Source organism: Lithobates pipiens, unplaced genomic scaffold, assembly GCF_037356315.1.
Source record: "Lithobates pipiens isolate NorthernLeopardFrog02 unplaced genomic scaffold, aLitPip1_a1.2 Scaffold_8, whole genome shotgun sequence".
NCBI classification, from domain to species: domain Eukaryota; kingdom Metazoa; phylum Chordata; class Amphibia; order Anura; family Ranidae; genus Lithobates; species Lithobates pipiens.
This window is the reverse complement of record NW_027507903.1, coordinates 506150146-506162306: the sequence shown is the minus strand read 5'-3', so window position 1 is coordinate 506162306 and position 12161 is coordinate 506150146. Positions and strand designations below refer to the sequence as shown.

The 12161-nt window shown below is 39.1% G+C and overlaps 1 protein-coding gene across 1 annotated transcript in view; it reads right to left on the bottom strand.

Annotated features, from left to right (window-relative positions):
- RESF1 (retroelement silencing factor 1) overlaps window positions 1-11385 on the bottom strand; it is a 121939-nt gene extending 110554 nt beyond the window's left edge. Inside the window, exon 1 of the mRNA XM_077469301.1 lies at window positions 11282-11385. Coding sequence (XP_077325427.1) covers window positions 11282-11305 — 24 coding nt within the window. The 5' untranslated portion in view covers window positions 11306-11385. The remainder of the gene's footprint in view (window positions 1-11281) is intronic.
- Window positions 11386-12161: the final 776 nt, after the last annotated feature.

The window sequence follows — 12161 nt, the reverse complement described above, 5'->3', positions numbered from 1 at the left end:
AAAGCAATTTTGCATGTGTTCCCAACACACACAAATGTGAATCCAGGTTCAATGTCTCAGTTGGGGCTTGGTGTACACTCTATTCATTCACTCTAGTAGTCAGTGTGAATATCCCCCTTACATTGGTGGTCAGTGTAAATCCCTCGTTATATTAGTGGTTCCTGTGATTGCTCCTATAACATTAGTGGTCCGTGTAAATCCCCATTACATTAGTGGTGAATGTGAATCCCAGTTACATTGGAGTTTTCTGTCTATTGATGGGTCCCTTCCACTCCCCTGTCCATGGTGTGCAGGCAGTGAATAGATGATGTGCTGTAACTTTTAGCAACCAACCATTGAGCAGTAATGATGTGCACTAACCTCTTGCAACCAATCATTGAGCAGTAAAGGATTTCCAGTAACCTCTAGCAACCAATTAGTAAGCAGTAATAATGTGCAGTAACCTCTAGCAACTAATTGGTGAGTGGTAAGGATGTCCAGTAACCTCTAGCAACCAATCCGTGAGCAGTATTGATGCATAGTAATATCTAGCAACCAAACAAGCAGAAGTCATGCGCTGTAACCTATAGCAAATAATCAGTGAGCCATAATGTGTGCTGTAAACTCTAGCAGCCAGTCAGTGAGCGGTAATGATTGCAGGGGGGACCCAAGAAAATGTTTGCCCAGGACCCAATCAATATTAAAGATGCCCTGGTTGTTATAATAGACTACAGAATAATTTGTTTTTATACTGTGGGTGGAGATCTGGGACTAGGAATGGTTGAGTAGTTTAGCAAAAGACACTGGAAGTGCTGACACCACTCACTGCACAACATTAGCCAACAATAGGACTTAGGAGTTGGGTGCATTTCCAGAAGATTAACACATATTCTTTTGTGAATGTATTGCAGAGATATACGCCATATGGTTTTTCTTGTTTCGCCTTGATATATGCTTTAATATACAGTATCTCACAAAAGTGAGTACACCCCTCACATTTTTGTAAATATTTTATTATATCTTTTCATGTGACAGCACTGAAGAAATGACACTTTGCTACAATGTAAAATAGTGAGTGTACAGCTTGCATAACAGTGTAAATTTGCTGTCCCCTCAAAATAACTCAACACAGCCATTAATGTCTAAACCGCTGGCAACAAAAGTGAGTACACCCCTAAGTGCAAATGTCCAAATTGGGTCCAATTATCCATTTTCCCTCCTCTGTGACGAGTGACTCATTAGTGTTACAAGAGCTTAGGTGTGAATGGGGAGCAGGTGTGTTAAATTTGGTGTTATTGCTCTCACTCTCTCATACTGGTCACTGGAAGTTCAACATGGCACCTCATAGCAAAGAACTCTCTGAGAATCTGAAAAAAAGATTTTTTGTTCTACACAAAAGTGGCATAGGCTATAAGAAGGCACAGGTTCCACTAAGAACAGGCCTTGCCATGGTTGAGTGCACATGCTTAGCATCATATCCATAGGTTGTCTTTGGGAAATAGATGTATGAGTGCTGCCAGCATTGCTGCAGAGGTTAAATGGGTGGGGGGGTCAGCCTGTCAGTGCTCAGACCATACGCCACACACTGCATCAAATTGGTCTGCATGGCTGTCATTTCAGAAGGAAGCCTCTTCTAATGATGATGCATAGGAAAGCCTGCGAACAGTTTGCTGAAGACAAGCAGACTAAGGACATGGATTACTGGAACCATGTTCTGTGATATGATGAGACCAAGATAAACTTATTTAGTTCAGATGGTGTCAAGCGTGTGTGGCTGGTGAGGAGTATAAAGACAAGTGTGTCTTGCCTACTGTCAAGCATGGTGGTGGGAGTGTCATGGTCTGGGTCTGCATGAGTGCTGCCGGCACTTGGGAGCTACAGTTCACTGAGGGACCCATGAATGCCAACATGTACTGTGACATACGGAAGCAGAGTGTGATACCTTCCCTTCAGAGACTTTGCCGAAAGGCAGTATTTTATCATGATTACGACCTCAAGCACACCTCCAAGACGACCCCTGCCTTGTTAAAGAAGCAGAGGATAAAGGTGACCCTATTGAGCATCTGTGGGGCATCCTCAAACAGAAGGTGGAGGAGCGCAAGGACTCTAACATCCACCAGCTCCGTGATGTCGTCATTGTCAGAAACCATGAATCAGACTGAGACAGAAGTACAGTTAAATCTCACTTGTTTAATAATAATAATAAAAAAAGGTAAATAGTAAGTGTAGTCAAAATATAGCCGGAGTTCAGGAACCGGAACGGATAGTTCCGATAGACAAGACAAAACATCAGGGAGCCAGAAATGAGCGTAATAGAACAGAAAGCAGGATCTGGTGCCAGAAGGAATGTCAGCCAAGCAAGTCTTTAACAGGAACACAGGCGAGCGTCTCTAGAGATGTGACCAGAAATAAATGAAAGAACATCCAATCATATCACTTGAAATTGCCAACATCCCTTATATAGTCAATTCAAAAAGGAGATACCCCCCCAAAAGGGTGGGACTTTAAAGGCAACAGAGTACAAGAATTACAAAAATATAATAATTTTATTGAAGCAATTATACATATATACAAATTCCAAAATATCAAACCAAATAAAAATTGGATGAGACTTGAAGCTGTATTCCCATAAAATCCAGACAACCCAACGCGTTTCAGGACACAGATGTCGCTTCATGGTCAGGAGGGGATCACACATCAAGTCATCATATAAAGATGCTGCTGGACTGAGGGCATTGGTGACAATACAGGGTATAGGGTACAATGAATCTTTAAATGACAAAATTAGTTAAACACAAAATAGAGCTCCCTTGTGTGGATCATATAGCATCACAGGCATGTGACCATCATCCTGAGCAGCGTTTAAAGATTCATTTAAAGATTCATTGTTCTTTGACTCTATACCCTTGAATATTGCAGCTTTTTGGCTATATGTTATGGACTATATTAAGACCATATATTTTGAGCTTTCTCTACAGAAGAAGATTTTTACAGTGATTTGTGCGCCATCCTTTGCTTTCTTTTGCGGGACTTGTGTGAATGATTGGTGGCCCACTCTGTCCTTTTTGTGTCCTGCTACATCCTTGGTGCACGTCTGTATTGTCACCGATGCCCTCAGTCCAGCAGCATCTTTATATGATGACTTTTGATGTGTGATCCCTTCCTGACCATTGCCCCTGACGAAGGGACATCTGTGTCCAACGCATCGGGCTGTCTGGATTTTATGGGAATACAGCTTCGAGTCTCATCCAATTTTTATTTGGTTTGATATATTGGAATTTGTATATATGTATATTTACTTTAATAACATTATTATATTTTTGTAATTCTTGTACTCTGTTGCCTTTAAAGTCCCACCCTTTTGAGGGGTATCTCCTTTTTGAATTGACTAGCGATGTGACCAAGGCAAAGGCAGAGATCACCTGGGCTGGGCGACTTAAGTAGACAGAACTGACAAGCAGGATATCATCAACAGGTAAGTCTCTGTGGAGAGAGAAGGGCTGACAATTAGCTGACAGCTGAGCGGCCAACTCACAGTCATGGAGGAATGGAAGAGGACTCCAGTGGCAACCTGTGAAGCTCTGGTGAACTCCATGCCCAAGAGGGTTAAGGCAGTGCTTACAATCTAGGATGTTCAAGTCAATACTGCAATGCAATCAGACGAAGAAAACAATCAACCATGACATTATAGTTTGCAAAGAATCCCAAAAGACTTCTGCTTTATAATAAAAAATAAAAAGGGTTTCACATCATGAGTTCTTACAGTGATTATGTAAATATGGCTGAATGTTATATTGTTTAGACTGGCATAGAAATGGAATGTATTTAAACATTGCTATTGCTTAAAATTGACATAAAAAATGTATGAAGATATTCAATTTTTCTTCATTGGATTTGTTTTGTAGCAGAAAGTAAAAAAAAGAAGAAAAATTGAATACAATTTTTCAATTTTTATTGCAAAAAATAAAAAACCCAGTGGTGATTGGATACCACCAAAAGAAAGCTCTATTTCTGTAAAAAAATGTATACATTTTGTTTGGGTACACCATTGCATGATTGCGCAATCAGTTGAAATAAATTGCTAAATAACAAAAAATTGCCTGGTCATGAAGATCGTAAAATCTTCTGGAGGTAAAATATTTAATATATATGTTCACCAAAAATAAACTATTGTTTTCCCTATAATTTATTGGTGCCCCTGCTGCCAGTAATCTGTAACGCAGCTGTGCAATTTCTCTGTTTGAGCACCCAATGGATTGCAATCCCATAAATAGAATTCCCTTACCCATCATGTCATCAGTGTTCCCCAAGCACTTGGGATCTCTTGAAAAAAACAAGTATCATTACGTCAATCCGGTATAAAGGAAATTCATTTGTCTCAATCATTAGCATCAATACACTCTGTTGACTAGGGTTTTTGTTGGCAGCTGTGAATAAAGTCACTCTCAAAGTGCCTTCAGAGACACAAGGCTATGTATAAAAGCTGCTTCTTCCCTGGGGCTTGATTGATAGTCTCAGAAACTCAGTTCTTGCATTGTGGGATAGAGGTTGCTCTTGCTCTGATTTTCAGAAAACTGGTTACCACAGGTAGTTTTGGGAAATCACCAGTAAAATTGAAGGCACAGTATTTACTGGTGCCCTTTGGTACTTGCTCCTGTATGCATAGGTTTTTATTTTGTGCATTTCTGACCACAAGTTTATATTTATTCCTGCCAGCTGTTAGGTAGTATGTTTCCCATAATACTTCCAATAAAAAGCGTGTAGTATTCTATAGCTAAAGCTTTCAATGTTCCCGTTTTGATAAATTTGTGTTTAACTTGACTACCCTAATCACTTAGCCAACATGTTCTAAAAGAAGCAATGACATAGGCTTGCATTGAATCTAATATTCCTATGTGGCCGGTGCAGAAAATTGATTATTTAGAGCACTTAGCTTTAATGCAAGCAGTGGGCTGGATCACAAGAGGTGTTGCAGGATCATGCATTTACTAGCTGAAGTAGCGCAGTGCTAAATAGCATAGAATTGCCTGGTCATGATGGGGGTCAAATCTTCCGGAGGTCAAGTGGTTGATATTAAGCTCCCCAAAAATAATCTATACTTTCCCTTACAATTTGTTAGTGTCCCTGCTTTTCCTTTTTTGATTAATTTGTGTTTAACTTGACTGCCTTGATCACTTAGGTCATAGTGTTCTAAAAGAAGCAATGGCATAGACTTTCATTGGATGTAATATTCCTATGTGGCCGGTGCATAAAATGGATTGTGTATGGCGATTGACTATTGACTCTGCTAACTGCACATTTGGAGAAGACCAACTGAAACACAAATATATTGTTTACCTTTAAGATTATTCTTTTGCCATATAGATAACATCAGTTACAAATCGGTTAGCTTTATGATAATGAGTTTACACGTGTTTCAACATCTACATTTCCTGCAATATACTTGTCAAAGGAAATTCAATAACTGTAGTTCCAAAAAATATATTTCACGTTTAAGAGTTTGACAGACTGCCAAATGACAATGACAACATACATTCTAATTAATAACTACGTTTACTGTTTTATTTTTCCTCTTTTTTAAAGAGCTATAGTATGTATTTTTAGTTTTCATAAAATAATATTGTTTCCAATGAATTAAAAAAAATATGAATACAAATTAAATAAATGCGGGGGCTAAAACCAATTTAACCCCCCCCCCAAGAGCAACAGAACAGCGCCACCTAGAGACCAAAAAAACTCCACTATTTCTTGATACGAATAAGAAATAAAATGCCAAAAATTATTAGGAAATATTGCTGTATAATTGAACACACAACTTTCATAAACACACCAAATATTTGAACTGTGACTTATTTAAAGAATATTAACACGATACAGACTAATTAAAAAACCTTGTCACTACTGTAGGCAGTTATTTTGTAGCTTGCCAATAGGAACTTTCCTGTTTCCTGAGTTGCTTGAAGCATTACAGAAAAACTGCCCCAGATCCTGATTCTAAGCCACACCCCCAACACTTTTGAATGCTCCTCACCCTTTGTATGCAGAGGAAACAGCTGGGGTATGTAAATTCTGAATCTTGACACTGTCTGCAGCTGAAACCATGAGAGTCTAGGTGAGACGTTTACCTCCTGTTACCCTAGGAGGGAGCAACATCTTATTTTGTTATTCCACTCTGTACTATATTAAAGTCGTATAAACTTGCTTACCTTAACACCACCAGCTTTTTCCTCTGCCCTCCTCTACCCTCTGAAAGGTGTATGCAATTCTCTTCTTTTTGAATGGTCACATGGACCTGAAACTTTCCCAATGACCCACCCTCTTAGTTAGCAAGTCACCACTAAAAAGTCCAGAAAAAAGTAAACGTAAGCATTACAGGAACTTTAAAAGCTGAATGTTCTTTCTACTTATGTCTTGCCCTCCTTCTTCCCTCCCCCTCATTAACATGTTAATAAAAAATTTTTCTATAACACATTTATATTTTCATTACATACCTCCTTATTTTAGACTCAGTGACATCATCAAGGGGTTTTTTTTTTGCTTCTTTATGCAATGCAGGTAGATAATGCCTGATGAAAGGGGTTGTATATAGCTTCCTGAAAACATCATAGCACCATGTTTCAATACTCCTCTCAAGAGCTCTTACCTCTAATGCAAGCAGTGGGCTGGATCACTAGAGGAGTCATGCAAGTATAAACATGCATTGAAAAATGGATGTCAGGCTGGAAAAGTGGGAATTTCTATGTAAATCCTTATTGCACCCCAACTACCGTAGGTAAAGCCATCATGTGATGCTGAGCCTCAGTGATTAGTTGAACTGAAATCCAGAGGATGAAAAAAGGTGACCAGGTACAATGAAGCTGGGGGGAAAAGCATTGCATGTTCTCCAGTCAGGAAATAAGGCAGACACAATCTGACTAGCTACAGCTTCTAATGCACACTGTGAGAAGCTCATAGTGTTGAGTGAAACCAGACTAAGCATTTTCAGTACAAGAGAGGAGCTTGTACATATGTGTGAGACTCCAAGAGGGTTGATTATTAGCTTTGAGGGTCTGATGTATGTAATTTATCTTTACTGAACAAATCAGTTTAAGTCATTGCTCTCTTAGGCAATTCTCCCAATGTTTACATTCCTACATCCTGGCTTATTTATAGGACATGGGCAACAAAGAAGGTGGCTTGGTTCCCATTTTGTTGTAGCCCCAAGCATTAGAGGGCTACGGCCCTATGACATTCCTGGCAGGGATGTGGGGAAAAACTGGTCTTTAAAGGGGTTGTAAAGGTAAATTTTTTATTTTCTACATAGCTTCCTTTAAGCTAGTGCATTGTTGGTTCACTTATCTTTTCCTTCGATTTCCCTTCTAAATGTTTTTTTTTCTTTGTTTTCTTTGTCTGAATTTCTCACTTCCTGTTCCTCCTCAGTAAGCTGTTCAGTAAGCTGTTCTGGCTGACTAACCACCAGCTCGAATGATGGTGAGAAGTTTACTGAGGAGAAACAGGAAGTGAGATATTCAGGCAAAGCAAAAAAACATTTAGAAGGGAAATCAAAGGAAAAGATAAGTGAACCAACAATGCACTAGCTCAAAGGAACCTATGTAGAAAATAAAAAAATTACCTTTACAACCCCTTTAACCATCCACTCCATTTACAATTATTGCAACCTTGTGACTTTACCACAAGGAGGCATGGGCACTGCATTTCTGGCAAGATTAACAGGTATTTTCTTTATCTGTGTTAAAAATGTTTACAGCCCTATAAAAAAAATTATTCATCTACATTTACATTTATATTCCTGGTCTTAGTTATCCTTTATTATGTTAGTAGCTCACTGATTGCTTTTATTTTCTGTCCAGATCTGCACTTTAAAGTATCACCCATTAAAGTAAATATCCTGAAGGTTATCTCAGCAAACGCTAGCACACTATAAAATAAAGCTTTGTATTCTGCACATGTATTCTGAGGGAATAGAAAATGAAGCTGGAATGCAGACCTTAGTGATTTCATCAGTCTGGCATGTTTGCTTAGCTTGAGTCAGAAGTTAAAAATAATCCTAGCTTAAGGTCTTCTATATAAGGCTTGTTTTTTTCACACTGAAGGCAAGTCACATGTTCTCTTAACAGTCTGCTTCTGAGTAAAAAGATTACAGCTGCCCATTTTTATTCATCGACATGAAGATACATATTTGATAATGAGAAGTTCTAAAACCCTTACCGTTTTTGTTCTAAATGTTTTTAAGACTGCTATTCACACTCTTCCCATTATCTTCAGGCTGACAACCCCATGCACTGGAATGAATTCATTAATTGATAAATGCATTTGTTTATTCTACTTATTTACTCAAGCCTAGTACACACTGGCCAAATTTTAAGCGGCATTGGCTGGTTCAATAGAAACCAGCCAACATTTGGCCCATGTGTACTGCAGCCAGTCTGCTTCTGTCGAAAGGGTTTGACCAGAAAAGGTCTGCTGATCGGCTCCCAATCAGCACTCTCAGCCAATGGCAGTTTCCCCTGTCAGAACACAATAGCACAGCAGGGGAGATTGCTGTACTAATGTTGGATACTTACTACAGGAGCTCCTTCTGAGCTGTCAGTTTTTTCGTCCAACCCACTGGGTTGAACGAAAAAGAACTATTAGTATGTACTAGGCTTTACATTCAGAGATTCTTTTCCACCGCACTGTACAGAGAACATTATTGGGTCAGTGATTGTCAATTGTCATTGTAATTATTTGTAGAACCTGGTGCCTGGTGGCCTGAGTCAGATCCTGGTTTTTATGTCTTTACCCATTTTGAATGGTCCAGCATTCAGGCAATGAGATGCACTGACATTTGCTGTAGGTATGTGCAGGCACTTTTAGACCACCAGTTTTTCTTTTTTTATGTAACAGGGAATGTTTAGATTTTCTAGATAAACAGGTAAAGGGGATCTGCTCATTGTAAACTAATCAAAATATATGTGTTAACCTTGTTTCTAAAGCAAAATGTGTCCAGTTCAGCAGGAACTGTCTGAGATTTGATCCACGTATGGGCAGGCTGATTGTATCCAAGTCGCTCCAATGATTGACTTGGTTACAACCAGCCTGTCCGATTGCTTACATTCGGTTACTGCCAGCGGCTATAACTGCTAACAGTAACCATTGCGTCCTGCCAGCTGGGAAGGCTCCCATTGCCCCCCGCCGGGAAAACACAATAGCGCTGTGGCAAGCATTCCCCCATCAACACTGTGTTGATGGGGAAATTGAGCGACTTTCCTTCCTTCCACCATGGGTGGAAAGAAAGAAAATCAAGTCATCTATGGGCTGCCTAAGTATCATTTGCAATTATATAATGACACGGGGGAAGGCACATTTGCTTATTACTTATGAAGGCTCTGTGCGAGCACTGAAAGTCTACCAATTATACCCAATTTTAGGTGTCAACATTCAAGATTGTCATAGACTCTGTAGCTAGCACAATGGGAGAAGGTCCTTCTGAGAGTTCATTCCCCTTATCCAGAAAGAGCCTCTCCTCTAATTTGTAGAGCCTAACTCTTGTGCATGGAACAGGTTAAAAAATGAGAAGCAGCTCATGTTTGTACTGAACAGAATCCCCTTAAGCTGGGGAAGAGCGTAGGGGGCACCTAAGGCCACGGACCATGCCTAGGGATCTATGGAAACTAATCTTCCTGGCTTTACCATACTACTTCAATGACAAAGGCAATCCATTTTTCAATCATGTGCAAGCAAATATTCTTTTTTTTTATTTTCCTTACACCTAAATGAGTTTTCTATGTAAAGTGAAGCTTAAACTCATTTAATAGGCTGTGGAGCAACTGTACTAGCAGAATGAAACTTCACTTCCAAAGTGCACAGTCTGTTTGCCTTTAGTAAATCAACCCCATTGACCTACAACGCCACATCCTTTCACCTGTATACTGAATATAAAAGGCTGTTGAGATTTAAGGAAACATTTGAAACTGTATAAGACTCTTAACAGATAAAAAGATCTCTAGCCAGGCCAAGATTGTGTTCCTTGTTGTACCTTTGGTCCAGCACCACCCAACTTTTGCAGACAAATCATGACTGCACAATGAGATCAACAGTGTCTTCAATTGTAGTTAATCTGTACATGAAGGAAGAAAAACATACTTACTTGTTCAAGAAAACAACACAGAACCTTTAGTTGAGTGGATGACAGGTGGACCAAAAAACACAGAGTTTAAAGAAAAAGAATGTAGGCATCTCAAAAGTGCCATAGCAAAAATTTAAAAGTTACCCAAACTGGGCTTTACCTAAAACAACTGTAAAGTGAAACAAAAAGGCTGTTGAACAGAGGAGGGGAAGCAGAATATTCAAAGTAAGAAAGTCATACCATATGTGGTGATGGAGGGAGTAGGAAAACCCAAAAGGATTTTTAATATATGTTGTATGTTCTTCAAGTTCAGCAACATGCTGAGACAGAAGCTTCCAGATATAAAAGACTCAACACCCGAGCACAAGAGAAAGAACCCTGTATATGCAATCCAGTGAACTGAGGAAAGAAAAGACCAGTACATCGGGGAGATAAGGCAACCATGTGGCCCATCATAAAAGGCCGAAATGTGCAGATATGGACTCAGCAGTCCTCCTTTATTCCCATTTAGGAAAAGAGACATTCTTTCAAGGGCACTGAGGTGCACATTTTGCAAGAGTCGTAAAAGAGGAACTCTACATCAAACTGGAACAACCATCCCCAAAATGGGGGTAGAGGCTTAGACAACCAAATATAAATGTAATTTATATGTGTGACTGAACACTGGTTGGGCTTCGCTGCTACTTCTCAAAAGGCAAATCACTGGGAATGACACATACCAATGCAAGTAATCACCAGAAACTAAGCAATCTTACTACCCATGAGTTTGAATGATCAAAGAACTTTGGTTGATTGTGAAGTTGAAACTGGGCATATGTATGACCTTCAATATGGTTTAATGAAGGATTGAATTGCAAATGGTACAAACTTTGGCACAAATTACCTGGGTAGTTTGAGTCCCACTTCTTCAGGGGCATTCAAAACTAACATTTTATGTCTCTGATGTCTTCGTGATTTTGGAAAAAAATGTAATCAAACATGTTTAATTGCTCTATCAAATTACCATGTTCATGGCAAACCACCAACTTACTAAGAGTAATGCAACCCATGTGGCTGATATCCTATTTCAGCATTATTTAGGTGAGAGCAATTGCACTAAGCCAAAAAACATTCCGTGCAATGGTTAACGTGCAAATGTATTAATAAGCAAAAGCATTCAAGCAATATGGATGACACAAACAGACTAAAACTTACTTTAGGAGTTGGTGTTGAGTCCATTTCGAAGAATTAAGCTAAAATAAACAGACTTGTATAAGAGAGCTAACGCCTTCTTGTCTCTTCATGCAGGAAATGTGAAAAAATGATAAGCAGCAACTGACATAGAAGTACAGTCAACTCCCTTCCGTTATTTCTTTCCACAGACCTTGTATGGGCAAATGAAAATGTCACAGTAATACAAAGAGGCTAAATCCTATGTTGTTGCCTAATTACTTCTTCCTTAAAGGAACTTTTTTGATATGTTAGAAAAACATTTTTTGGTCATACTCACCACTGTCTGACTGCTTTTTTAGTGTTTCAGGTCTTTCATTTTAGTGCATTACAAGGCTGTTTAATCTGAAATATAAGACTCGTGTTTTTGAGTCTCATTTTCTGAAACACACGTGACCTGTGCATGAACTCTGTGAATGATTACACATCTTTAACCAGCTAAATTGCAGCTGGAGTCTAGCTCTAGATAAGACAGCAGAAATTGTCTCTCCCCCCACAAAGCCTACATGAACTGTAAGAGCAAGTAAACACCTCGGTTTCTTAGTATCAGTAGAGAATACTGGCATTGTGCTTGATTTACTTAAGGATGAGTTAAGGATCACTGTGCTTAGTAATTATGGCAAACCTGTGTTTTTTTTTAAACCACTCAATCATGCTCAAGAAAAAAAATCATTTTTTTTATCATTTCCTCTGCACATGTTTAGATGATTAAATGAACCACAGCTTTTTACTAAGCTATGCTTCCTCTTCAGTCTGCTGTATTTTTCTGCAAAATGCAATGCAATATAGCAACCTGGAGACCTTCTGTACACAGTTGGTGTGCAGAATTTCCTCTGAAATTCAGCAGCAGCCCGTCCATAGGTGG